This window comes from Puma concolor, unplaced genomic scaffold (genome assembly GCF_028749965.1).
Source record: "Puma concolor isolate L17-30 unplaced genomic scaffold, mPumCon1.1.hap2 unalloc_scaffold_22, whole genome shotgun sequence".
NCBI lineage: Eukaryota > Metazoa > Chordata > Mammalia > Carnivora > Felidae > Puma > Puma concolor.
In genome coordinates this window covers 101,091-128,609 of record NW_028240228.1, presented here as the reverse complement: position 1 = coordinate 128,609, position 27,519 = coordinate 101,091, and the positions used below count along the sequence as shown (strand labels likewise).

At 50.7% G+C, this 27,519-nt stretch overlaps 1 protein-coding gene across 1 annotated transcript in view; it reads right to left on the bottom strand.

Moving 5' to 3' along the window:
* Positions 1–27,508, bottom strand: part of LOC147571544 (pleckstrin homology domain-containing family M member 1-like) — a 29,742-nt gene extending 2,234 nt beyond the window's left edge. The window contains exons 1-6 of the mRNA XM_086696262.1: positions 27,392–27,508; positions 26,284–26,675; positions 18,940–19,351; positions 8,136–8,406; positions 4,473–5,396; positions 2,206–2,351 (exon numbers count right to left, since the gene is read on the bottom strand). Coding sequence (XP_086552388.1) covers positions 2,206–2,351; positions 4,473–5,396; positions 8,136–8,406; positions 18,940–19,351; positions 26,284–26,675; positions 27,392–27,508 — 2,262 coding nt within the window. The remainder of the gene's footprint in view (positions 1–2,205; positions 2,352–4,472; positions 5,397–8,135; positions 8,407–18,939; positions 19,352–26,283; positions 26,676–27,391) is intronic.
* Positions 27,509–27,519: the final 11 nt, after the last annotated feature.

Genomic DNA, 27,519 nt, shown 5'->3' with positions numbered 1-27,519 from the left:
GCTCCCCCAAGTCCCCGTGTGGAGGGGAGCGATCAATCCCAGCCTCTCCCACTGACAGGGTGTTACAGGTTCTACCCTCGGCCCTGACCCTAATGCCAAAGCCGGTTACTGAGCGCCTACTATTTGCCCGACGGTGGGCTGCGGATCTCAACCATATCCTTTCTTCGGGCTGATGACAATTCAATGGGGGAGGTGTCACCACCCCCATTTTACAGATGAGTAAATGGAGGCTCAGAGAAGCTAAAGTGGCTTATCCAATCTACCTGCAGAAAGCAGAGCCCGGGTCTAAACTGAGGTGTTGTCTCTGCACACTTGGCTGCCTCATTAACTACCAAGAAGCTTCTCTCCCCTTCAGTCTCCTCCTTGGTGTAATAAGAAGGCCGGAGGATCTGAGATGGTCTCCACCATCAACTACCATGCAGTGGTTAGGAGTCAGGCTTTCAAGTCAGAATTGAATTCGAATCCTGGCTCTACCACTGCCTACCAGTAGGACCTTGTGACACTTATTTAACCTCTGTGACTCAGTTTCCTTGTCTATAAAGTGGGGAAAAGAAAAGCATCTCTTACGGAATTATTTTGAGTTTAGGTTAAAATAATGATAATAATAATAATAATAATAATAATAATAATAATGCAGGGGCGCCTGGGTGGCTCAGTCGGTTAAGCGTCCGACTTCGGCTCAGTTCATGATCTTACGGTTCACGGGTTTGAGCCCCATGTCGGGCTCTGTGCTGACAGCTCAGATCAGAGCCTAGAGCCTGCTTTGGATTCTGAGTCTTCCCCTCTCTCTGCTTCTCCCCCACTCGTGCTCTCTCTCTCTCTCTCTCTTTCTCTCAAAAATAAATAAATGCAAAAAATAAAAAATAAAAAAAAAAAAAGTTGTCCGGATGTTGTAAATAGCGAGTGTGTTTTATGGCCAAAGAATTATTTGCATCTGTGGCGGTTCTGAGGTTTAATATTCTATATGCAGTTAGTTAAATACTTACCACTGAGGGCAGGAGTGAGGACAAGGTAACCAACAAAAAGCCAAAGTGAAGCTAATGTCCTTGGGGTTCCGGTCCCCAGCAAGGTGGAGGCTGGGGTGGCACGGAATCTAAGAGTCACGTTCCCTGTGCTCTGACGACACATCCACACGTCAAGACTGCATGGCCAATAGGCCTGGGTCTTGAGAAACAAATAGCTTCTTCTTTGTGCTTCTGTGTCTGTCTTAAGCAGAAATCTGTGCCTTTGGGAGAAAGCCAAGTTTGTGCTCCTCCAGGCAGGCTCTGACTAAGTGAATGAGGGGCTGAAGGTGTGGCAGGCCTCAGGAGAAAGAAAGGGCACTGATGTAAGGCTCTAAGAGACTGGCGGGTGCCATCTCCTGTAATGTCCTCTGAGGCAGATACTTATTAATCCTTCTTTATAGATGAGGAAACTGAAGTTAAATAATTTGCTAATGGTAACATAGCTAGGTAGGTGGGTAAGCTCAGGTGGAGAAGAAGAAAAGAGAGATCTTAGAATACATCTTATTCAAAAGCATTTGGTGAACATAAAAAAGTACTCAAGACTAAATCACACTAAATGGTACCAAGTGGACAGAGCCTGTTATAAATCAGTATGAGTCCAGAACGATCCCAACTTTACAAATGTATGTAAACAAATATACAGAAAAGGCTGACTGCTCCAAGGGGAAGTACAGCCAGTTGGCCAGCCCACCCATCCATCCACCCGTCCATCAGTCCACATCCATCTACCCATCCCTCCATCCACATCCATTCACCCAACCATCTGTCTACATCCACCCGCCAACCCATCCACCCATCTATCTATTCACAACTATCTACCCACCCATCCCCCATCCATCTAGAAATATAATCTATCCTAACTATCTTTCCTTATCTATTCTTCCTCTCCCTCTCTTTCTCTCTCTCTAGTTGCTGGTGCCTTAAACAGTTTTCTCCATGGCCATGGGAGCTGCAGAGAACCACCCTCAGACCTCCACCTGAGGAACGAGGCAGGCACTGACAGAGTTCTGCCCAGGGGCTACAGACCAGCAGCACAGTTTTCTCTTGGTTGGCCCTCCCACCATCATGGGGCCTGAACCAGTGACCCTAAATTCCCTAGAGCCAAACTCCTCCACACAAAGAGCAGCAACAAAGGGGAGCGACCATTCCTTTGTCACTCCTCAGCCCTGTGTGGCCACGACTGGTTGGGCCCAAGGCTTACCGGGCGCTTGGTGAGGTCCCAGTTGTGGATGATCCTGGCCGGAATCACCGAGGCATCGTCCTGGTGGCAGATGTCGCAGTAATAGAGGCCAGAGAAGGCACAAAGCTTGGGTCGTACAAACGAGAAGCCAATCTGCCGGGAGCAGCCTGGGGAGAGGGACGGCAGGAGAGTGAGCAGTGGCGGGGCCAGAGTCTGGGGACAACGCAGAAGCTCCTAGGCAGAAGGACCTGCTATTTAAGGAAGGGGCAGACATACAAGGAGGACACAAAGATCAAACAACCGTCACTCACATGCCCACCGCTGAGAAACAACCCCATTACTTAGTCTTTACGACAAAACACCATTAACAATTATTGCTGCCATTTTGCAGCCGAAGCAGTCGGTGCACAGAGAGGTCAGGAGACCTGCCCAGTCACAGGACGATTAAGTGGCAGAGCCGGTAATCGGATTTGGGTTGGGTTGGTGTTAGAGCCCACATCCTCTTCTACCTAGCTGCCTGTGTTCAGTGTTCCCACTGCTTGCTCACCAATGCCAACCTCCCGTAGGCCCACCCCTCCACTGGGGCCCAGAAACGGAAGCAACCGAGTCAGCGCCTCAGCAAGCAGGGTAGGAGCTGGGGACATGGGGCCGGCCGACAGGCAGGGAGTAGGTGGGGAGGCCAACCGGAGGCAGGACCGTCTGGACACTGCCTGGTGCCAGCTTGGAGTCAGACAGGCCGGACATCTCTGGACAGTGGTGCAGGGTCCGGCTTCAGCTCCTCTGCTGGAGGTCCCTCCACAGCGGCGGGCGGTGGGAGTCAGAGTGGGGCTCAGATCCTGAGCACATGCCTGCCTCCCACAGGGCCAGGGGAAAGAGGCCCTCTGGCCTTGGGACGAGAAGGGCTGGCTCTTCTGCCTAATAGCTGCCTCATCCTAACCTTCGTCGAGGTTTTACGAGGTTCCATTTCAGTATCTATAAAACTCAGCTGCTCCTTGCTCTCCTGTGGGGGTGATGACCAAGTTTAAATGAGATGAGGCTTTGAAAGTGCCCTGTGAACCATGAAATACAGCCAGATGCCGGCGGTGGGCATCCACCCGGCCACAAAGCCATGCCTGCAGCAGGAAGGAAGCCCAAGCCCCCAGATTCAGTCTCGGCCTGAGGGCTGGCGGGTGAGAGGCACAGTGAGAGCCGCCCCCTGCCAGCATTCACACCCACTGGGGGACCCTCCTCACCAGCCCTGGGGGGCCTGGCCTCCTCCACGAGCCCAACACCCACAGGCGGAAAGTTCAGAGCGTGAGTGTTAGGGGTTGGCGGGTGTGAGGAGGGAGTGAGCAGGGACTTGAAAATGTCTTCTGCAGGAAGAAAACCGCAGACCACTTCCTTCCAGATGCCCGAAGCAGACTTTCCCTCCGGTCCCACAGGCTCCAGCCAACAGGATGGTCCTCAAACCACCTGCAGCTGCGTCTCCTGCTAGGGCACCCTGCGGCAGGGCAAAGTCCTCACAGTCCCCCTGGAGAACCGAAGGTGATGGAAACAGGGGTCTGGGTCGGGGAGAAGAGCTAAAAATGGAACGTGAGCCATGGAATATCTCACAGCCTTGAAAAGCAATGGGGTGGAGAGGCCCTGCGGGGACACGGCCAGAGCGAGCCTCTAGGACCGTCAAGGTCCTCATCTGGCTTCACCACAGGACAGGTTATTGTTAGGACTAAGTTAAATAATCCAAATAAAGCAGCTGGCCCGGTGGTCCCACACAGAAGGATCAGACTTGAGGACAGTAATGATACGGCAGATGTACTGACGTAGAATAATATCCATGATACATTCCTCAGTAGAACAAAACCAAGTTGCAGAACAATATATACAGCTGTGCTGGCCCGTACGGTGGCCACAAGCCACAGGCGCCCATTTCAATTTAAATACCTTTAAGTTAAACTGAAAATTTGGTTCCTTAGTCACACTAGCCACATTTGAAGTCCTCAGGGGCCACAGATGGCTTGTAGTTACCATATTAGACAGCACAGATCTAGGATATTTTCACCATCGGAGAATGTTCTATTGCACAGCACTCAGTAGGATGAGCTGTGCACCCACAGGTCCCAACCCTCGGCAGGGCTGCTGGCCTCGGTGGGTGCTGGGGAGGAGCAGAGGCTACGTCTGCTGCAACATCCCAGGGGTGGCATGGGGACGCTCGTGGAGAGCCAGGACAGGGCAGAGAGCCTAAATCGGGAGCCCCACCCGAGGCAGAGTGAGGCGGGCAGGCTGGGGGTGGCGGGACAGCAAGGGGGCACCTGCACAGAAGCAGCCCTGGGAGTCGAGGCCTTTCTCCGTGGGGATGGCCACGAGGTACCGCAGCAGGAAGCCGTTCTCCCGCGTGGCGAACTTCAGCACCTCCTGACAGTTTTCGTCCAGACTCCCGCCCAGTGTCACCGCCTCCTCGGCCCTCTCCAAGTAGGACGCCAGGACCTTGCGCACCAGCTCCCTCCACAGGGCGGCCTCCTCAGCATTCCCGGCCTGCAGCTTCAGGACGGCCTTGGCCGTGATGATTTTGAAGAAGGATGGGCCCCCGAGGCTCGTGTCTGGCAGGATGTCTCGGATGGTCTCAACTCCGTGGCTGTCACTTAACATTTTCTCGTTGTTTCTCACTCGGAAGCACTTCAGAGACTCCAAGGATAGGGAAAAAATATAGGGCATCCAGGTCCTGTCCGTGTACAGGTACAGAAGGGATTCTTTAATAGCGTCTGGCTCGGGAACTTGGGCAGAGGACCAACAGAACTGTGTGCCCTGGAGAGTCTCGGGCTCAGTGGGTGGGTCCGGGTGGGAGGGGAGGCCACCCTGGGGGGCGTCTGGGGGGTCCTCGGGCTGCTCCGGGTACTGGATGTTCACCCACTCATCCTCCTGCTGGGGCCGGCACTTCTGTAGGGCCTCCCGCACCCGGTCCAGCCAGTCCTCGGCTTCGTCCTGGGAGGAGGCCCGCAGGGCCAGCAGCTTCCTGCCAGAGAAGACCAGCTCGAAGCGGCCGTCGCCGTGGGCTGGCCCCACGGCCTCGCATCGCAGCAGGGAGCAGTTCTCCACGCAGGTGCGTTCCTCGGTGTTCAGGTAGAGGCGGAACTCCAGAGGGGAGAGCTCGCAGAAGAATTCCTTCCAGATGCCCATCGCCCCCCGCCGCTCCACGGTGCCCAGCTTCATGAGACCCCGGAATGGGTTGGACAGCCCTGGGGGCAGAAAGAGGCACTTTAGACGGCGGGCCAAGCCTCTACCTCCCGAGGCCCTGCAGCGGGTGGGGACAGGGGCTGCCGCGAGAACGCTTTAGGAGTGCCTTCGTCCCATCCGCACCCTCAGCTGTTGACCTTGTTCCTGAATTTTACTGAGAAAAAAAAAAAAAAAAAAGGACTAAAAAAATTACCTCCACAGAGCCCTCACTATGGCATCTGTACCCACACTCAGACTTCCCCCTTGTCACCGGGGATGAACTTCCGGCTCAGTCTGAGGCCTACTCCTCCGTCTGCACAGGGGACCCCTCCCCACTGCCCACTCAAGGACAGGGACGTCTCTCCAGCAGCCCCCCCCCCGCCCCCCACCGTGTCACTGCTTTGTCCCTTCCCTCCTGGCTCGTTCCCATCAGCACACAAACACGCTGTTATTTCTGCCATCTTTAAAAATAGCTTTCTTGATGGCACTCACATTTCTAATTACCACCCTGTTCCTCTGTCCCCTTTACAGAAAACCTCGAGGAGGTGTCACAACTGTCTCTGGTTCCCCTGCTCCCGTTCCATCTTGAATCTGCTCCAGTCAGGTTTTTGTCCCCTCCTTCCACTGAAACGGCACTTGGGAAGCCCCATGCCCTCCTTGTCACCAAATCCCAAGGCTAATCCTTGGTGCCAATCTGGCCTGACCCATCAGTATCTCAGGACACAGCTGAGACCCTCCTGCCCTCATGAGACACTTCCCTCACACGGCTGCTGAGGGGCCACTCTGGGTACTCCTCCGCCACGACGGGCCACTCTTCTGTCCCCCGGGCTCACTCCTCCGCCTCTCCCTGACATGTCAACATTGGAGCACCCCAGAGCTCAGTCCTGGGTCCCCTTCTCCATTGACACCCGCCTCCTACCTGATCGTGCCTACGCTCAGGGCTTTATGCCAACAGCTCCCCAGCGTTTATGTCCAGCCTGAACCTTGCCCTTGAACTTCAGGTTCAGATCTCCACCTGTGCCATGTATGGCTGATATCTAATAGGCATCTCAAAATTGACATGCCCGAAAATCAATTCCTGCCCCTCCCACTGCAAACTAGCTTTTCTCCCAACATCCCTCATCTCATAAATGGCAAACTGCATCCTTCGAGCTGCTTGGGCTAAAAACCTTTCCTTTCTGTCACACACATACACACGCAGCCCGTCAGCGAATTCTGCTGGCACATCCGGAACCCTCTGCTTCTCACCACCTCGACCGCTACCACACGGGCTCCGACGGCTGTCACCCCTGGCCTGGCTTGTGGCGAGAGCCTCCTGACTGGTCTCTCTCCCCTGAGGTCCTTCAACATACGAGCCAGGATGACTCCCCATTTAAAGGAAGTCAGATCACGTCCCTTTGCCCCAAACCCTGCAATGACTGCCATCTCCCTCGGAGGGAAAGCTAACGTCCCTTCTGTGGCCCGCGAGGCCCTCCGTCACTCCGCCCTCATCTCTAACTACCCCCTTCCCATCTCCTTGGTTTCCTGGGCACGTGCCCATGGCAGGATCTTTGCATCTGTTCCCCTGCTGGAGCCACACAGGTCGGCCCGTGCCTTCCTGCCTCTCTCCCTGCACATCTCCTCAAATGTCACCTTCTCTGTGAGGGCTTCCTTGGCCACCCATATGAAATAGTACGCTCCCCCCCGGCACTCCCCAAGTTCTCCACAGCAATTATTATCACCAGTCCATACTATACATTTACTTGTTAATTCCCTTCTTCCCTGCCTCTTGCACTAGGATATAAGAAGTCTGTGAAGACAGGGACGTTGCTTTGCTTCCTGCTGTGTCCCCAGCACCCAGAACAGCCTGGCACAGCACAGATACTTAATAAATACCCGCTGAATGAGCGTGTGCCTGGACACCACACACCCCTCTATGCTCCCTGGTTCCTAGGGCTCTGCCAGCAACTGGGGGGTCCAAAGGATGCACAGTTCTCTCTTCCGCAGCCTGAACTAGCCTTGGAGATTTCAGATAATTGTATAGGGTCTTCCTACCCTTCAGGGAACCTGACGGCCTAGGCATGAGGCACACTTTCTCTGGCATGGTTACACGGACTACAAGAAAAACCTAAAAGAAGCCAGTGTGGAGACCAGGGCTCTCCTGAGCTAGGAACCTGGCCGGAATCGTCTGCTGGGTCATGGCAAACAGAAAATGAAGTGAGAAAGAGACCGGCTCCAGGGCAGACTTTTCTGTTTGTGGGGGTTGTGGAGAAATTCGCTTATGGTTACTGAACGCTTTTTAGAATTGCACAGGGTGCGGAACTCGAGCTGGCCTCGTTGTAAACAGCGCACAGAGGACGGCTAACAGATGGCAGAGCTGATACACCCCCACCAGAGCTGTTAAACAAACCATCGAAGACAGAGGTCTCGGGAAGGGGCACTGAAACGCCTTCCGGAGGCAGGGTTTGCTCTGAGCTACAGGCAGAACCCAGAGTCGTGCATAGTCACACGACCTCGGGGGGGGGGGGGGGAAGTTTCAGTATTTCAATATATGAAACAGGTTTGGGGGCATGATACTGTGGAGCTCTCATGAGAAAATATAGCACTTTTCCTGAAATGCTTCCCTGAATTACTCAGCAAGGGTGTTCCTGATTACATTTTGGGAAGAGGTTTTGCTCGTGAGAATACACTACCCAACCGGTAATGGAAAAGAGGGCTCTGGCACTGCTCTCCGAAAGGCACTGTCCCCGCGGCAAGGTCACTGGAACCCTGCGGTCACCTACCCATCTGCCTGCGGTGCACCACCCTGAAGTTCTGGTGCTCCTGGGCCGCCGCTGCCCTGCTTGGCCGGCCTCCTGGGGAAGGCACGCAGGCTTGGATTAAGGCCCCCGTGGAGTGGCTTTTCCTTGGCCCTTGAGAAAAATGCTGGAGGAGCCCAGGCCTGGACTCCGGAGTCCCTCCGGAAGAAGCCACGGAGTGTTCTGAAGGGCTCTCTGTGGGCGGCTCCTGGGGAGGCCGGTAGAAGTCATCCTCTGAAATCCAGCTCCTGCTCTTCTAGTGGGAAGGGAGGGAAGACACAGGTGGTGGTTGAAGGTTTTTGTGTGTTTGTTTTGTTTTACAGACATCTTGATGGAGACACAATTCACCGATCATCAAAGGAACCCATTTAGAGCGCACGACTGAATAGTTTCAGTGTATTCACGGAGTTGTGCAACCAGCACCACGAACTTCAGAACATTTTCATTCCTCCAGAAAGAAACCCCGTGCTCGGGAGCGGTCAGTTCCCATTTCCCCTCAACCGCTCCAGTTCTAGGCCACCACTAATCTACTTTCTGTTTCTAGAGATCTGTCCATTCTGTTTACATAAACAGAATCTTCATTTATGGTTTGTCTTTTTATTCATTTGTATGTCTATTTATTTTGGGGTGTGTGGGGGGGAGACAGCATGAGCAGGGGAGGGGGACAGACAGGCAGAGAAAGAGAGAGACAGAATCCTAAGCAGGCTCTACACTCAGTGTGGAGCCTGACGTGGGGCTCAGTCTCACGAACCTGGGATCACGACCGGAGCCAAAATCAAGAGTGGAACGCTCAACTGAGCTACCAAGGTGCCCCAATATAAAAGGAATCTTATAAATGTGGTCTTTGTGTCTGCCTTCTCTCTGAACATCAGGTTTTCTAGGTCCATCCATGTTGTGGCAGGCATCGGTATTTCTTTATTACTAACTAGTATTCCAAGGTATGGATGTAGCACATTTGGTCTGTCCGTTCATCAGCTGATGGGCATCTGGGTTGTCTCTGCTTTGGGGCAATTATGAATAATGCTGCCACGAACATTCACGTAACCATTTCTTTTTTTTTCTTTCTTTTTTTTTTTTTTTTTGTTGGGCAGACTGGAGGGCCTTTTATTCGCGAGGATCGGGGGTGGGGTCCCAGGTGTGGAGAGACAATAAATACTGAGGAATGTCGGGGTCTCAGTGCATCCAAAACGTGGATTAGGGTGCTGGGGTCCTGGAACTTGGCGGGTCGGAGGACAGGTCAATAAATACCCAAACTGCCGAGGCGGGCGGAGCCTGCTGTGGCCCCCAGAGCTACATACGTGAGGAGGGCGCGCGAGTCCCCGAAAAAGCGGGGCTGGCGAAAGCAAAAGGTTCTCGAGAAGGCGGGCGGGGCTCGCACTAGACGTTCGCCGCGGGAAGAGAACATTCCCGGGATAGTAGGGCCTCATGCACAGGGATTTGTGGTCTGCGAGCCGATAGGCGGGGGGCGCGTGGAGGGTGAAAAACTGATGGCCGAGCCCTGGCCCTGCTGTCTCCTCTAGATCGCAGTTTGCCCATCCACGGCGGGGCCTCAGCCAGGCCGGAGTTAGTAGGTGGTTGGTCTGCCATTCTCCCCAGCAGCAACTGCAGCATTCCTGGTTGCAAGCCTCCATGGAGCCCCCTGCTCCTCCCTCCCCGGCCGCCAGGGGGCGGGCCCGGATCGCAGGGCTGGAGCTCAGCCGGAGACCCACGCTGGGAGGCGGTGTGAACGGGGAGGCGGTAGGAATGGCTTCTGCGCCGTGCTCAGGTCACCCAACCCTCCAGCTTGGGGTCCTAGGGTTCAGGGGGCGAAGGCGGCTCCCGGGTGGCGCCAGACCGGGGCGAGATGGTGGGCGCAGGCCACCAACCCTGTGCAGCCCAAGGCGGCGGCAGCAGCCAGAGCAACGGCGAACAGGAGCAGGGAACGCGCCTCCGATAGGTCAGGCTGGCAGGGAGCAGCAGGTGGCGGCGGTGCATGGGGCCTGGCCCCACCAGCGGGCCTTGGCCCAGAGCCACGGCCGGGGGGCCATATGGGAAGGTGCATCCGTGGCCCGGGGACTGGGGACCCCCGTGACAGCTGCGTCTCCCCCGGCCTGCAGCAGCTCCATCCGCTCCTGCAGCTGCCGCACGCACGCCTCCACGTCTCGGTTCCGGGCCTCGGCCTCACGGAGCTGACCAACTTGACCATGGCCCTCCCCTCTTCTCCAGTCCCTGGGCGTCCTCAGGAGAAGGCCTGCCTCACCAAAAGGCCCTGTTTGGTTTGTCTCTGTCTCCACGTAACCATTTCTGTGTGGACCTATGTTTTCCGTTCCGTTGGGTACATGTCTATGAGTGCAACTGATGGGCCATTCGGTAACTATGTCTAACTTTCTGAGGAATTTCCAAACTCTTTCCCTAAGTGACTACACCATTTTACATTCCCACCACATATGGGGATTCCAATTTCTCCACATCCTTTCCAACGTTTTTATTATCTGTTTGATTATAGCCATCCTCACGTGTGTGAAGTACCGTCTTGTGGTTTGGGTTTGCAATTTCCCCAGTGTCTAAGGACAATGACACCGAGCATCTTTTCACGTGCTCAGTGGACACCAGTAGATCTTCTTTGGAGAAATGTCTATTCGAATTCTTTGCCTATTAAAAAAAATTTTTTAATGTTTATTTATTTTTGAGAGAGACAGCGGGGGGGGGGGGGCAGAGAGAGAGAGGGAGACACAGAATCGGAAGCAGGCTCCGGGCTCTAAGCCGTCAGCACAGAGCCCGACGTGGGGCTCGAATTCACGAACCATGATCTGAACCGAAGTCGGAGGCTTCACCGACTGAGCCACCCCACCCAGGCTCCCCTAAGTCTCCAACTGATTTTGAGTTAATTCTTGTGTATGGTGTGAGGAAGGGGTCTACCTTTATTTTGTCGCAGGTGGACATCCCATCATCCCAGCACCAGTCACTAGTGCCCAGCGACTACAGTTTGTCAGCCCTGCTTATAGGGTTTGAGATGAGGGAGGCATGGGTGAGCAGGACCCAGGACCCCTTCTGTTGCTGAGACTGAAGCTGCTCACCAGTGGGAGAAGTGGGGTGGGTCTGGGGTCACAGAATTGTGGGAAGGGATTTTAGCTTCCCCCCTCCCCCATTTCAAGCACTCCCTGCCTTTCTGTGCCTAAGCATGGATGAGCAGAGTCAAGAAGAAAGCTGGCTGGACTGCCCTAAGTGGCTGTCTACACAGAGGAAGTGACTCACACGAGAGGTGGGTCCAGCCCAGCTATTTTGTTAAGTGTCACCAGCCTCACCCTGAAGTTGCTATTTCCACCCCCTAAATGAGACTGCCCTCTCTGCTCCCGTAGACGCGGAAGGGGAGTAAGGCTTGGGCTGCCCTAGAGGGATTGGTTTGCACAGTTTAATCCATTCAGATGCTTTCTGGCACCTTAAGCCAAGAGTGGAGAACTCTGAGTCGGGAGTATCGGGGCCTCAGGGCTGGGCTCCAGGGCTCCCTCTGAAAACCCTCGGAATTAGCAGGTGCTTCCTTCAGTCAGTGACAGGACAATGTGTCAATCAGGGTGGCTACTTGGGAAGCATTTGCAACACAAGATTCTGAACAAAGCCTGCCTGGGCCATAGAGACCCAGGGGAGCTCCCCGAGGAAAATGGGCAGGAGCCCCACAGAGCCTGGCACACACACCTGGGAAGTCCTGCGGCCTCCCAGCTCACTATTCCTTAAGACTCAGCTCAGGGGCCGTCCATCACCTCCTCTGGGAAGCTTTCCTGACTATTTCCCAGCCTACACTCCTCCCGCTGCCTAGCTGGGTCAGGGACTCCTCGGGGCTCCCACGGCATTCTTTGCCCACCCCACCCAGCACCTACCAAGCTGTATGCAATGGCCACTCTTCTTTCTGCCTGGCACAGAGTTATCACAGGTGAGGGAATAATTCTTGAGTATCAAACGTCTTTGGCATAAAATAACAAGGCTGGGGCAAGGGGACTGGAAGGAAGGAGACAAATGTGAATTGTGAGGTGATAGAAGTTCACTGGTGAGGGCTCCTCTCTCCAAGGAGGTGAGGGAGACGATCGGGAAGTGTTCAGACTCGGTCCAGCGGCCACAGGTCAGCCCCCAGGAAATGATACTCCAGGAAACATCTTTTGTTCTCTTAGACAACAGACAAAACCAGTGGGAACACTGGGTCCTTGGAGCTACTGCACACAGGCCTGGACGGAGCTCTGTAGCTGTGCCCCAGCCAGGGCCCCCGGTCACCAAGCGGAGTGTGGGGGGAGCACCCCACTGTTCCCCCTCCCCCTTCCTACCACCTACCTTCCTACCTTCTGCTCATTCAAGCCCCCACATCTGGCCAGTTCCCTGCCGCTCTAACGGTGGAGGAAACCGCCACAGACCACGGGTCAAAGCCATGGCAGCACCTGCCACGAGGGGCCCGAGACAGAGGAATGCCACTTTCACTGGGTGAAGTCTTAGAATCCAGACTGTCCTCTGGAGTGCAACTGAGAAATCCGTTCACAGCCCCCCGGAGTCCACAAATAGAAGTCCCCTTAGCTCCCCCACTCCCGGCCCCTTTCCTTCCTGGCACTTGTCACCAGTGTAATTATGATGTGGGTAATGACTTGCCTGATCCAGTGTCTGTCCCCAAGGAGCAGGGCCCTTGTCCGTCCTGTTCCATCACCGTACCAAGTATGGTGCTTGGCCCAGAGCAGGGCCTCTGTGGTGAATGAATTTAAAATAATGGTTTTTGTTTCTTTTTTAAAGAAAGACTGAATGGCTCTCATGGTTATACGACTTGACAGTCAGAACCCTCTACTCACCCCCCCACCCCCACCCCACGCCACCAAAGTGTCAAATAAATGGCAGTGACTAAGTGACAGAAGCACAGGAAAATGAGACTCACAGGGGTGACACGCGGGGTGGAGCCGGGGGTCCACCAGGTGGGCTGCACGGGAGTGCCCAGCGACTATCTACTTAGGGGAGGGATGAGTGGGTCCTGTGGGCTCTCAGCCACCTGAGTCCCCTGAGGCCTGCGGGGAGGCGGAGCCCGCCCTGGTCAGACCCACCAGCCCAGCCCATGCACTTGGCGGCCTACTTCTCAGCGTAAACTCCCAAGCTGGCATCTCGAGAGTCTCTGAGAGTTCGAGAGCCGTTAATTACGCCTGCACTCACCCAGGTACGGTGTGCAGAGCTGACCTTACAGAAGGGAACAGACATGCTCTTCCGTATCACGGAGCCGATATTCGAGTCCAGAGGCAGGAAATCAAGTGAAGCAGGCAAATGGGAAAGGGAGTCACTGGGGACGGTGCTTTTGGGACAGGGTGCTGGGGGAAGGCGGAGACAAGGGTGAGGAAAAGGGGCGAGCTGGGAAAGGGTCCGGGCAGATGGAATGGCAAATGGAAACGCCTGGGGCTGAAAGGAGCCTGCGGTGGCAGAAGCTGCCGGAGGCCAGAGGAGCAACGCCCGGTGAGCCGAGGAGCTTGGGTGACAAGTTAAGCTGCCCTGTCCCATCAGCTCTGGGACCCTGGCAAGACAGGATGTCGGAGCTGAGACACAACACGAGTCAGGTCTTGGACGGGAGTGAACTCAGCTTGGTCAACGCCACTCTGTGGCATCCTACTAGGGCGCGCAGCCCCAGACCCTAGGGGTAGCCCCCTGCTTCCAGCTCAAGCCAGGGGCTGTGGAGTCGTTCTTCTTTACCCTTCAGGGTGTTGACAGTTGTCGGCTCAAAACCTTCAGAGTCCTCTGACATTCTGGGCCCTGAAGACTCTTCAGGATAGTAAAAAATGGAGACTGTGACCTCACTTATACAGCTACATGGCTTATACAGTCACATTCAGTCAGTGGTGCTAGTCGGTCCGATATCTGTATGGACAAAACGTGACTTTTGACTCTTACCTCACACCATACACAAAACTCAGTCCCAAGTGGATCATAAATCTAATTGCAAAAGGTAAAACAACAAAGCTTCTAGATGAAAATACAGGGGTCTTCACAGCTTTGGGTAGAGATCTTAAAAATAGACACAAAATACGTAAACCACAAACAGAGAGGCCAATAAATTGAAGAGCATTAAAACCAAGAATTTCTGCTCCACGAAAAATACCATTAAGAGATTTAAAACACAAGCCATAGGGGCACCTGGGTGGCTCAATCAGTTAAGCATCCAACTCTTGATTTCGGCTCAGGTCATGATCTCACAGTTTGTGAGTTCAAGCCCCAAGTCAGGCTTTGCACTGACAGTGTGGAGACTGCTTGGGATTCTCTCTCTTTCCCTCTCTTTTTCTTTTGTTTTTTTAATGTTTATTTATTTTTGAGAGAGAGACAGAGACAGAGTGCAAGTGGGCAAGGGGCAGAGAGAGAGAGATGGAGACACAGAATCCAAAGCAGGCTCCAGGCTCCAAGCTGTCAGCACAGAGCCCGGCGCACGGCTTGAACTCGTGAACCGCGAGATCATGACCTGAGCTTAGCCGACTGAGCCACCCAGGCATTCCTCTCTCCCTCTTTTTCTGCACGCGCATGAGCGTACACACTCTCTCTCAAAATAAATAAATAAACGTTAAAAAAACAGGCAAGCCATAGACTTGAAGAAACGTTTGCTATATGTATATGCGACATATTTTTTTCTCTAATAAAAGACATATCCATAATATGTAAAGAGCCTCTACCAATGAATCAGGAAATACACACAACTCAATTTAAGAATGAAGCAATGACTTAGAGACTTCCAACAGCCAATAAGCAAACGAAAAGGTATCAAGATCGTTAGTCATCAGGGAAATGCAAATTAAAACCACAGTGAGGTCCCACTGCACACCTATTAGAGTGGCCGAAATGAAAAAGACTGATGACCCACTGGCTAGGATAAAGAGCAATGAAAATGCTCACATATTGCCAATGTGAGTACAAGTCAATGCAAGCACTGTTAGAAAACTGCTTGGCAGTATGCACTAAAGGTAAACATACGCCTTCCCAATGACTGGGCGATTCCGCTCCTAGATATAAACCCCCAGAAAAGAGTGCAGAGGGGTTCACAGAAATACAAATGTAAGAACGTTCACATCAGCTTTCATCATAATAGCCCAAACCTGGAAACAACCCAAATGTCTGTTAGCAGGAGAATGGATAGATGCACTGTGATATACTCTTACAATGGAATGCTACAGAACAATGGAAAAGAACAAACTATAGCCTCATGCTATATGCACAGGTGAACCACACAGACATAATGCTCAGTGAAAGAAGCAAAAGAGTATGCATTGTACAGTTCCTTCCATACGAATGAAGTCGAACAATAGGAGAAATTAATCTACGGTGCTAGAAGTCAGAATAGAGGCTTCCTTTAGAGGGGAACAATGGGACAAGGCATGAGAGAGCCTTCTGGTGGGCTGGAAGTGTTCTATGTTTCCATCTGGAGGGTGGCCATAGAGGGTACATCGTATATAAGTACTCACTGAGATGTGTACTAAAGATCACTTTACAGCATTCCTCGAAAACGTTCTAAAGGGGGAAATAATAGTCTTTTTTTCTGGTAAATTTTTAAAAATCTTTATTTTTGAGAGAGAGAGAGAGAGCGCGCGCGCAGGGGAGGGGCAGACAGAAAGGGAGACACAAGAATCGGAAGCAGGCTCCAGGCTCTGAGCCGTCAGCACAGAGCCCGACGCGGGGCTCGAACTCACGAACCACAGATCACGACCTGAGCTGAAGTCGGACGCTTAACCGACTGAGCCACCCAGGCGCCCGGAAATAATAGTCTTTTGAACAAATGGTGCTGGTACCACTGTACATCAATATGCAAAAGAATCGAGCTGGGCCTCGTCCTTATACCACATACAAAAGTCAACTCAAAATGGATCATAGATCTCAATGTAAGAGCTAAAACTATAAAATTTTTAGAAGAACGCATCAATCTTTGTGACCTTGGGCTAGGAAACGGGTATACACGGGACACCAAAAGCACAAATGGCGAAAGAAAAAAATAGGTAGACTGGACTCTATCAACATTGAAAACGTTTATGCTGTAAATGTTACCACCAAGAAAGTGAAACGACAACTCACAGGATGGGAGGAAACAGTTGCTAATTATGTATTTAATAAGGGTATACAACCCAGAATATATAAAGAACTATTATAATTCAATAATAAAAAGACAAATAATCCCATTTTAAAATGGGCCAAGGGGTACCTGGGTAGCTCAGTGGGTTCAGCATCTGACTCTTGGTTTTGGCTCAGGTTGTGACCTCACGTTTCGTGAGTTCAAGCCCTGCATCGGGCTCTGTGCTAGCGGCAAGGAGCCTGCTTGGGACTCTCTCTCCTTCTCTCTCTGCCCCTCCCCTACTCATGCCCGCACTCCCACAAAATAAATAAGTGAAAAATAAACAAAATAAAATAAAAATGGGCCAAGGTTCTGAATAGACATTCCTCCAACGTAGATCTACAAATGGCCAAAAGTCACACAAACAAGATGATGCTTGACATCATTAGTCATTAAAGAAACGCAAATCAAAACCGTAAGTAGATACTGCTCCTGCCGCCTGCTAGCTATAATGACAATTTTTAAAAAGACAGTAAGAACTGTTGGTGAGGATGGAATACATTGCTGGTGGGAATATAAAATGGGGCCGCTGCTTAGGAAAACAGTTTGGTAGTTCCTCAGAAGGTTAAATATAGAGTTACCATGTGACCCAGAGATTTTGCTGCTGGGTATACATCCAAGACAATCAAAAATATACCCACACAAAAACTTGTACATGAATGTTCATGGCTGTGTTATTTATATTAGCCAAAAAAATGGGGGGAAAAAAACAAAAGTCTATCCACTGATGAAGGACAAAATAAAATGTGACGGGTTCATACAAAGGAATCTACAATGAATTATTACTCCCTGAAGCACAGATCAGGCTCCAACAACGATGAATCCTGAAAACAGTATGTTAATTGGAAGAAGCCAGTCACCAAAGGCTGCATATTACAGGATTCCATTTCTGTGAAATGTCCAGAATAGCAAATCTATAGACAAAGGAAATAAGTAGTTGCCAGGGGATGAGGGGAGTGAGGCGGGAGGAGGAGGATGGGACGTCACTGCTAATGGTAAGGGATTTCTTTTCTTTTCTTTCTAAATGTTTTTGTTTATTTTTTGAGAGAGAGATAGAGACAGAGCATCAGCAGGGGAGGAGCAGAGAGAGAGGGAGTCTGAAGCATGCTCCAGGCTCTGAGCTGTCAGCACAGAGCCCGACATGGGGCTCGAACTTGTGAACCACAGATCATGACCTGAGCTGAAGTCAGACCCTCAAACGACTGAGCCACCCAGGCATCCCAAGGGATTTCTTTTATGGGGGATGAAAATATTTTCAAATTCGATTGTAGTGATGGCTGCACAACCTTGTGAATATACGAAAAAAAATGGAATTATACACTTTAATTAGGTGAATTGTATGGTATATGAGTTATATCTCAATAAAGCTATTTAAAAGTGTGTGTGTGTGTGTGTGTGTGTGTGCGCGCGCGCGCGAGCGCGTGTCCTAATCTATTTCACGGCCTTGGCCCCATCCTGAGTTACAGGATCTGGAAGCTACCGGATGAGAGATATGCACGGATGGAGCTGAAAAAGCAAGACTATATCCTAACGTGACCCCAGACAACAGCTGGGATAAACCTGGGGTTCTGTATGTCTGCATGCACACGTGCATACAACTTCCTACCCTGGCTATTCATCCTAAAGGACAAATGTGAAATGGCAAAGAGCTCAGGTCCACAGCTTTGACAACCGCTTCACTGGGCCGATGGTTCTCAAGCCTCTGACCCATGGCTCTGTGCAGGAGATTCCCAGGGCTGGCTTCCCTCGGGGTTATCAACAAAGGAGACCGGCCCATTCTAGAGCTGCACTGCCCAACAGAAACAGAATTCCAGCCACATGTATCATTTTAAATGTTTTACTAGCCACGTTTTTAAAATGTAAAAAGAGGGGCGCCTGGGTGGCGCAGTCAGTTAGGTGTCCGACTTCAGCCAGGTCACGATCTCGCGGTCCGGGAGTTCGAGCCCCGCGTCGGGCTCTGGGCTGATGGCTCAGAGCCTGGAGCCTGTTTCCGATTCTGTGTCTCCCTCTCTCTCTGCCCCTCCCCCGTTCATGCTCTGTCTCTCTCTGTCCCAAAAATAAGTAAGTGTTGAAAAAAAATTAAAAAAAAAATGTAAAAAGAAACACGTGTAATTAACTTTTATATTTAACCCAACATCAAACATATTTTCATTGTAACACATAATCGATAAATGATTGAGTATTTCACCTTCTTTTTTTTTCAGACGAAGCCTTCAAGATCCAGTGTTTATTTCACAGAGCTTATCTCAGTTTGAGCTAACCACATTTTACACGCTCATTCAACAGCCACGTGTGGCTAGTGGTTACCATAGGGGATGGTGCAGTTCTAACCTGGCTCATATTGCAAGATGAGTATTCTCAAAGTCTGGTATTTTAGCAAATCTGAATTTAATAATAACAAGAGCTGAGGAGGAAACCAAGGCTCAGTGAGGCAAAGGGCCTCGCCCGAGGCCTTGAGCTGATAAGTGGCAGTGGTTATGCGCAGGGTCTATGATCAGATGAGAATTATCTTCTCTACGGGGTCAATGTGAGAGGACAAGAGAGACCCATGGGAAGGGACTGGCACCGTGCCTGGCTCACGTCCGCCGTGACAGATATGAGGGGCTAATGGAGACAAGGCAGAGACCACTCGGGGTGGCTAGCTGGGGAGACCCTGCACCAGCTCTGAGACATTTCCCCAAGACCTCTCCCCGAAAAGCTTGTATCACTCACCGGGCTGGTGGGTGAGGACACCCCAAGGCTCCGTGCAGCTCCGTCATCCTCCACAGACTTCTGCTGGCCGCTCCCCGGGCTGAATGCTCTGGCCGCCGCCTCTCCCACGGGACTGGAAGGCCTCTGGTCTAAAATGCTCACTGAGGGGACAGCTTTGGCAGTGCCCAACTGCAGCAAGCCCAGGGTGCCAGGTGCCTGGGGAGGCGGCTCCTGCTTGCGGTCCCCATCTTGAGTCCCAGAGGATGCTTGGGGCGGGAGGGGCTCTGCGGGCACATCAAAAGGGATGCTGGCCTCCAGGCCGGGGAGGGGGAGTGAGGCCCGCCCCGTGGGAATCTCCATTTCTCCACTCAGTCCGCTCAGTCCATTGGTTGGCACAGAGTTTACCTGGGCTTTGCTGAATTCCGACAATACCCTGGAAGTTTTTAAACAGAGAAACCTGTGTGACAAGCTGTCAGCTAGAATGCCCAAGGCTATTGGGACGGCGGTAAGAAGGCAAAACTGCTGTCTGGGGATTTCCAAAACAAAACATCCTCGTCATCCACCCACCGTGCTCCTCTGCTTACACACAAGCCTTCCTCTGACACGCCTCACAAAGTTTCTCCCCAGCTGGGACTGAGGTAGAGTGGGCGGCCAAGGGAACTGCGGGGCCCGGGATCTCCGGTGCAAGCGCTGGTCCACCAGAGCTGGGCCGTATGTGGGGTCCCAGATGCCTCCTGTTCCCAGGACCTGCTGCCGGAGATCAGTGTACACGGGGTGCAGGAGTGTGCACGCAAGTATACATGGGGTGTGCACCTGCTCACTCTTCCAATGGTACTGCCTCTTCCTGCCCTTCAGTGGTGCTTCAGGGACTACAGGGAGCCAGTGTTACTGTCTTTACATACACACACACACACACGCACGCACATGAAAACTACTCTGGGCCTTCTAAAATGTGCACTGGCTAGTGGCTGCTCCCCTTCTCCTGAGGCTTCTGAGAATCCACATTCTGTTTCTGAACTAGAACTATTTGCTGTCTCCTCCTTTGTTTATGAACCAATAGAGTATGTCACGGGTGAATACAGATTCCTACAACAACAAAGCTACCCGGGGCCCAAGAGATTGCCCATATCTGCCCTAATGGTTTACACTGGGTCAGAAGACGTGCCAAACTCCCCTTAATGTGGGCTCATTTCCATAAGGATTTTAGAACTCAAGTTTCTACCTTAATGTCTTCTGGCTGAGCTGTGTGCTCTTATCTACATCATAACCCCAAACAACATTTCAAGACATGCTAGTCAAACATTGGTGAACAACCCATACATTTATGGGCAACTGATCTGCAGCCCAAGACATTTCAGTGGGGAAAGAATAGTCTTTTCAACAAATGGTGCTGGGATAAGCGAACAGTCCCATGCAAAAGAAGAAAGTTGGACCCCTACCTCATACCATATAAACAATGAACTCAAAATGGATCAAAGACCTAAAAGTAAGAGCTAAAACTATAAAACTCTTAGAAGGAAACAGGTATACATCTTTGGATCAGGCAATGGTTTCTTATATGACAGCCAACAAATAAGTAAACAATAAAAAATAGGTAAGCTGGACTTTATCAACACTAAAAGCTTTTGGGCTTCAAAAGGATACTATCAAGAAAGTAAAAAGATAACCCATAGAACAGGAAAAAAATCTGCATATCTTATATCCAAGGATTATCACATATCTGATAAGGGTCTAGTATCCAGAATATAGAGAGCTCTTACAATTCAATAATATTAGAACAAATAATCTGACTGAAAAATGGGCAAAGGTTTACAGAGACACTTCTCTAAAGGTATACAAATGGAAAGTACATGAAAAGATGCTCGATATCATTAGACGGGAGTGAAATACAAATCAAAACCGTAATAAGATACTACTTTATGCCTACCAAGATGCCTATAATAAAAAAGAGAGAGGGGCACCTGGGTGGTTCAATCAGTTAAGCATCCGACTTCGGCTCAGGTCATGATCTCACGGTTCGTGGGTTCGAGCCCTGTGTCGGGCTCTGTGCCGACAGCTTGGAGCCTGGAGACTGCTTCAGATTCTGTGTCTCCCTCTCTTTCTGCCTCTCCCCAACTCATGCTCTGTCTCTCTCTCTCTCTCTGTCTCTCTCTAAAATAAGAAACATTAAAAATTTTTTAAAAATTAAAAAGACAGAGAATAACAAGTGTTGGCAAAGGTGTAGAGAAAATGGAACTCCTACACGCTGCTGGCGGAAATGTGAAGTGGTGCAGCCTCTGTGGAGAACAGTTTGGTAGTTCCTTAAAAGTTAAACATAGAGTTACCATATGAGTCAGCAATTCAACTCATGGGTATATACCCAAGAGAATGAAAAGACAATGTCTGCACAAAAACCTGTACACGAGTGTTCACAGCAATATTATTCACAGTAGCCAAAAAGTAGGAATAGAACAAATGTCCACTAACTGAAAAGATAAAACAAATTGTGGTGTATTCACACAATGGAATATGATTCAGCCATGACCCATGCTACAACACGGATGAACCCTGAAAACCTACTAAGTGAAGGAAGGAGGTCACAAAAAGCCACATAGTGTATGATTCCGTTGGTATTAAATGTCCAGAATAGGTAAATCCATAGCTAGTGGGTAAGGGGTTTCCTTAAAGGGTGATGTTGGTTGGCTTTGGTTGGCACACTGCTGTGGCCCCACAATAGGTTCCTAAAGTTCACGGACTTCATTCCTTTACCCGTAAAACCGGCACGGTAACAGCACCCACCTATGACTGTGTTCAAGGCTGAATGAGATCATATAGGTAAAATGCTTATAGAGTGTCTGGCACAAAGTAAGTACTCAATAAACATTAACCTCAATTTGTCATTGGTTGTTCTTATCGCCACTGGCAAGACTGCTTAGCCTCTACACACATGGCTATAAAAATGTAAGGAAAGAGAATTACGGAAAGATTCACCAGCATTACCGAAATGGTTATCAATTATAAATGACCCCTCGTCTGTAAGACACATTTTAATGATGGAGTGGACTGGGTGTGGGAATAAAGAAACACCACCCGACAGCAAGAAGCTTGTGTGATAAATTAGAGTTTCCACCAAATCAACACCACGGTCAGGATGAAATCAAGTTCACAGGAGTCTCACCAGGATCAGAGCTGGTCGGCAGGACCCAGAGAGAATAAGAGACATGCACATCAAGTGGGAAAAAGTGCTAGAGATGAGGTTTTGAAGGAAAAGTGAAAGAAAGAGAATTTTCAAAACTTTTGAAGAAAATGCAACCAACATAGGGCTGAAACGGTGACACCGCTCCGGTCCTTCCACTTCTGTCCAGCTCAGGGCAGCGTTTTTCAAAAACTGCCTGTTGAAAAATTCTAGAAGTTTGTGCTTTCATTTAGAAGACAGTCTGGAAACATATACGTATTATACACATACGTATATTGCGCGTACACAGAGGCGTAGGTGTGGAATAAAAGCATGGGCTGGAGAATCGGCATGACCACCCCATAAAGTGCCCCCGCCAAGCGATTCTGAGCCTGCGCTTTTCCTGAGCGCGTGGACTAGCGCGTTGGGGTCCACGGCACCACCTGGCGGTCAGGGGTGCTCATGAAAGTACAGGAGGGGGCCGCATGTGCGAAGAATCATTTCCCCCAAGAGAAGGCCTCATGATAACGACCTCTGACAAATATCACCAAGCACAGATCTGCAGCCGTGTATACACAGACAAGTAGCGCGAGAACTGACATCACGGGGACCCCCAGTAGTAAAATGATGATGACACCGCCTATGGAGCACTCACCCTGTGATTGGCACTGCTCTAAGCGCTTTGCATACCTTAACTCACTTCCTAGCATTCTTATCCCCGTCTTGCAGATGAGGACATCAAGGTCAGAAAGGTTGAGTATCTTGCCCGGGGTCGCAAAGCTGGTTAATGGAAGACTCCAGCAGTCTGGCTCCTGAGTCCACACTCCTAACCACCGGCCCCTAGCTGTGCTTCTCAGCGATCACTGTAATTCAGACCCAACCAACACAAAAGAAGCTATTCAGGCCATCAATCCTCTATTCACAAAGCAAACTGCAGTTTGGTTTCCAGAAAACATTAAGTTAATACATTTCCTTGGAATGTTACATCTTTTGTACTTTATGTTTAACTTGTAGATGATTTTAAAAAACTTTTTTTAACATTTATTTTGATAGAACGCCTGTTCTCTCTCTCTCTCAAAATAAATCAACTTTAAAAAATCCACGTAAACAAATATTTAAGTAATATGACAAAAATAAGCGAACTCTTAACTGCTGATGTGACTCTTCACCCTCAGACACACCCTCTAAGAGCTGGTGTGTGTGGACGTGCGAAGATAACTTCAAGCCCAGCACTCAGAGTGACGGTGCTGGATGTGTGTTTGTGCATCTGTGTGCTCTGTGTTTGCTGGTTCCGCACGCCACTGCCCCGCGCTGGTCTGTACATCCTGACCCTCTTCCCTTGACTTCTCCCACAATGCCCAGGATGACGCTTCCCACACAGGGTGGACGGTCACTGATTCAACGGCCTTAAGCTGGAATTTTCCAATCACAAGACTCACGAAAGATAAAAGCAGGGCACATGACAGACAGAGGGCCGGCGGGCTGGCCTGTGGGAGGAGGAGACACAAGGAAGGGTTCAGACAGGTGAGTGAACTTAAGTCACGCCATGGGCCCAGCCGATAGAGCGGGGATTGCTCCCTTCCAGGATGTTCTACCTAAATTCTTGTTTGATGTTTGAAAGTTCTAGCTAATGTGCTCTGTTGCTCAGAAGCTGCTTCAGCCGTAATTCGCCCCCAGGCATCTGATCTGATTCTCAGCCAGAGAATCCCTATGAGGGAGCCTCCACTTTACAGATGAAGAAACAACCTCACAGAGCCAACGCTTGGCCTGCCGTTACTGGACTTGTGACTGGTAGAACAGGGCTTGAGGCCGGATCCTGCTACAAGCCAGTCCGTACTGGCACCCAATCTGGTGTTCTTCCCACAGCAGCTGGGAAACCTGTAAAGACTTGAATGAACCAAGAAGGTAGGGGCACACAGGAGTAGAAAAGAAGATCCTAGACACTGGCTGAGGGAACATGGGTCTGGCTGAAGGAAGCGCTTAATAAAAGTTTACCATTTTCGGGGCGCCTGGGTGGCTCAGTCAGTTAAGCGTCCGACTCTTGATTTTGGCTTGGGTCATGATCTCACAGTTCCTGGGATCAAGCTCTGCATCACGCTCTGCACTGACAGCGAGGGGCCTGCTTGGGATTCTCTCTCTCCCCCTCTCTCTCCCTGCCCTTCCCCAACTCATGCTCGCTTGCTCTCTCTCTCTCTCTCTCTCTCTCTCAAAACAAATAAATAAACTTGAAAAAAAAGTTTATCATGTTCTACCTATTAGATGAGCAAATATCCAAAAGTTTGATAATACCTTCTGCCTACAAGGCCGAGAGGGCACAGGTACATTCCTGACAGAGTGTAAACGGCGGTTATCTATGAAAATTGTAGATTCATTTATCCTTTGCCTCAGCAATTCTGTTTCTGGGACTTTACTGAACAGAGATAGTTGCATAGAATTAGAATATCACATACACACGGTTATTTATAGAAAGAGTGAACTCCAGTGTCCAGTAAATACAGGGCTGGTCAAATAAACTAAGGTACATTCATACAATGGAAACACATGCCACGGGGAAAAAAAAAAAAAAACTGAAGAAACTGATATGAAGCTCCAAAACAAAAATTCTGATCTCTTCTGAGACAAGGTATCAAACAGTATATTTATAATAGCTTTGTGGGGATGAGGCAGAGATAAGAAATATAAAAGACATTTAAAAAGTCTATCTATTCATATCTGTTAGGTGCATTTAGAAACATCAGAAAAAGACATGTAAAGGGGGTGCCTGGGTGGCTCGGTCAGTTAAATGTCTGACTTCAGCCTAGCTCATGATCTCACGGTTCGTGAGTTCGAGCCCCACGTTGGGCTCTCTGCTGTCAGCACAGAATCTGCTTCAGATCCTCCGTCCCCCTTTCTCACTGCCCCTCCCCTGCTCATTCTCTCAAAAATAAATAAATAAACTTAAAAAAAAAGAAAAAGAGGGGCGTCTGGGTGGCTCAGTCGGTTAAGCGGCCGACTTCGGCTCAGGTCATGATCTCACGGTCCGCTCTGTGCTGACAGCTCAGAGCCTGGAGCCTGTTTCAGATTCTGTGTCTCCCTCTCTCTCTGCCCCTCCCCCGTTCATGCTCTGTCTCTCTCTGTCTCAAAAATAAATAAATGTTAAAAAAAAAACAAAAAAAGAAAAAGAAAAAGAAAGATGTAAGGAATTAACAATTATGGTTACAAAGGTGGAAAAGACGTTTCACTGTAGGTAGACTTTTTTTTCTTACCATAAAAATAAATCTATTAAAAAATGAATGTTTCTTTTTTTTTTTTTAATTTTTTTTTCCCAACGTTTATTTATTTTTAGGACAGAGAGAGACAGAGAATGAACGGGGGAGGGACAGAGAGAGAGGGAGACACAGAATCGGAAACAGGCTCCAGGCTCTGAGCCATCAGCCCAGGGCCTGACGCGGGGCTCGAACTCCCGGACCGCGAGATCGTGACCAGGCTGAAGTCGGACGCTTAACCGACTGCGCCACCCAGGCGCCCCAAAAAATGAATGTTTCAAAAGGGCCTGAACGAAGAAGGCTCTGCTGTGGTGAGCATGGTTAACATAGAGAGATGGTGACTCACTACGTTGTACACCTGAGACTAATATAACACCGTGCGTCAACAATACTCAAATAGAAAAAAGTTCTTTTAAAGAGATAGCTCTGCCCAGGGTCCCTTCTCTAGTCAAGTTCATTGCTCCCTGTGCTCTTCCTCCACTCACTTGCTTGGCCCCTTTTGTGCACCACCTCCTCCAGGCCTCATTCAGGGTCTGTGTCCTTCAGAGGCCTTCTGGGAGGTCGCAGCGGAGCACCCTGACGCGCTGGGCTTCACTGCGTCTTTTGGAAGTCGTACATCTAACTCCGAACCGTTAGTTTCCGCCCTAGAGGCAATAATATTTTACACGAAGCCTCAGACAAATTAGGTAACTTGTCGAAGATCAGCCAGGGGCAGAGCCGGAGCCTGATTCAGCTCTGAGCCCTCCCTGAATCCATTCTCCTCGCTGCCCCATGTTGCCTCCAGTTATAAGTCCCGGCAACTCCAGTCCCTGAGGAAGAGCCACGGTCCTCTTTTCCTTTATGCCCTTAGAGAGCTCAATGCTCAGTGACAGGCAATCACATGCCATAGGAAGGGAGAGAAAGAGGAAGAGGAGAAGGAAGGAAGGAAGGCAGGGGGAGGAGAAGGAGTGGGGGGAGGACACTCACTCTTGCAGAGACGGGTCTGAGTCATCGGCATTTGCTGTCCCCAGATCGGAGTCGTAGGACATGGGCTCCTCGGAACGATCTGGACTCTTGGAGCCATTCACTTGGAGTGGGCAGCTATCAGAGTTTAGGCTGCAAGACAGCTGGGATGAACTGGCGGTGTCCAGGCTGAGGGAGGAGGCCGTGAGCTTCCGGTTCCGTCGGATCTTATGGCCTGAGTGCTGGACTTCGATGTCCTCCGAGCCTGAGGAATGGGAAATTGAATCCAGAGACTCTTTCCGCTGTAGTTGTGTCCCAGAGGTGGTGAGGGGGTCGAGCTCAGAGAGCGGGCAAAGCCCAGAGAGAGCCAGTGGGGTAAGCGTCCACTCGTTTAAGATGGCGGACTTGTAGGAGAGCTGGAAGGATAAGGACGTCAGTCCCTGCACTTTTGAGAGTGAGAAAGAGCGTGAGCTGGGGAGGGGCAGAGAGAGAGGGAGACGCAGAATCTGAAGCAGGCTCCAGGCTCGGAGCTGTCAGCACAGAGCCCGATGCGGGGCTCCAACCCATGAACCACGAGATTATGACCCTCTCTGCCACTCCTCCACTCGCACTCTATGTCTCTGTCTCTTGCTCTCTCCAAAATAAACATTAAAAAAAATTTTTTTAAAACAACAATAAGCGGGGCGCCTGGGTGGCGCAGTCGGTTAAGCGTCCGACTTCAGCCAGGTCACGATCTCGCGGTCCGTGAGTTCGAGCCCCGCATCAGACTCTGGGCTGATGGCTCAGAGCCTGGAGCCTGTTTCCGATTCTGTGTCTCCTTCTCTCTCTGCTCCTCCCCCGTTCATGCTCTGTCTCTCTCTGTCCCAAAAATAAATAAACGTTGAAAAAAAAATTAAAAAAAAAAAAACAACAATAAGCATTTATTCCTCAAAAAACATATTTTTTAATGTTTATTTTGAAGAGAGAACAAGAGAGAGAGAGTACAAGCAGGGGAGGGGCAGAGAGGGAGACATAGGATCTGAAGCAGGCTCCAGGCTCTGAGCTGTCAGCACAGAGCCCAATGCGGGGCCGAAGCCATGAATGGTGAGACCATGACCTGAGCCAAAGTCAGCCGCTCAACCAACTGAGCCACCTGGGCGCCCCATTCCTCCAAAGGGACTGGGGGAGTGGTGGCCTTTGCAGGGTGGAGGGAGGCCTGGGCCCCAAGTGATTCTGGGAATAGGGCCCGCTCTGGTGGTGCAGAGCCCATCTCCAGGGGCT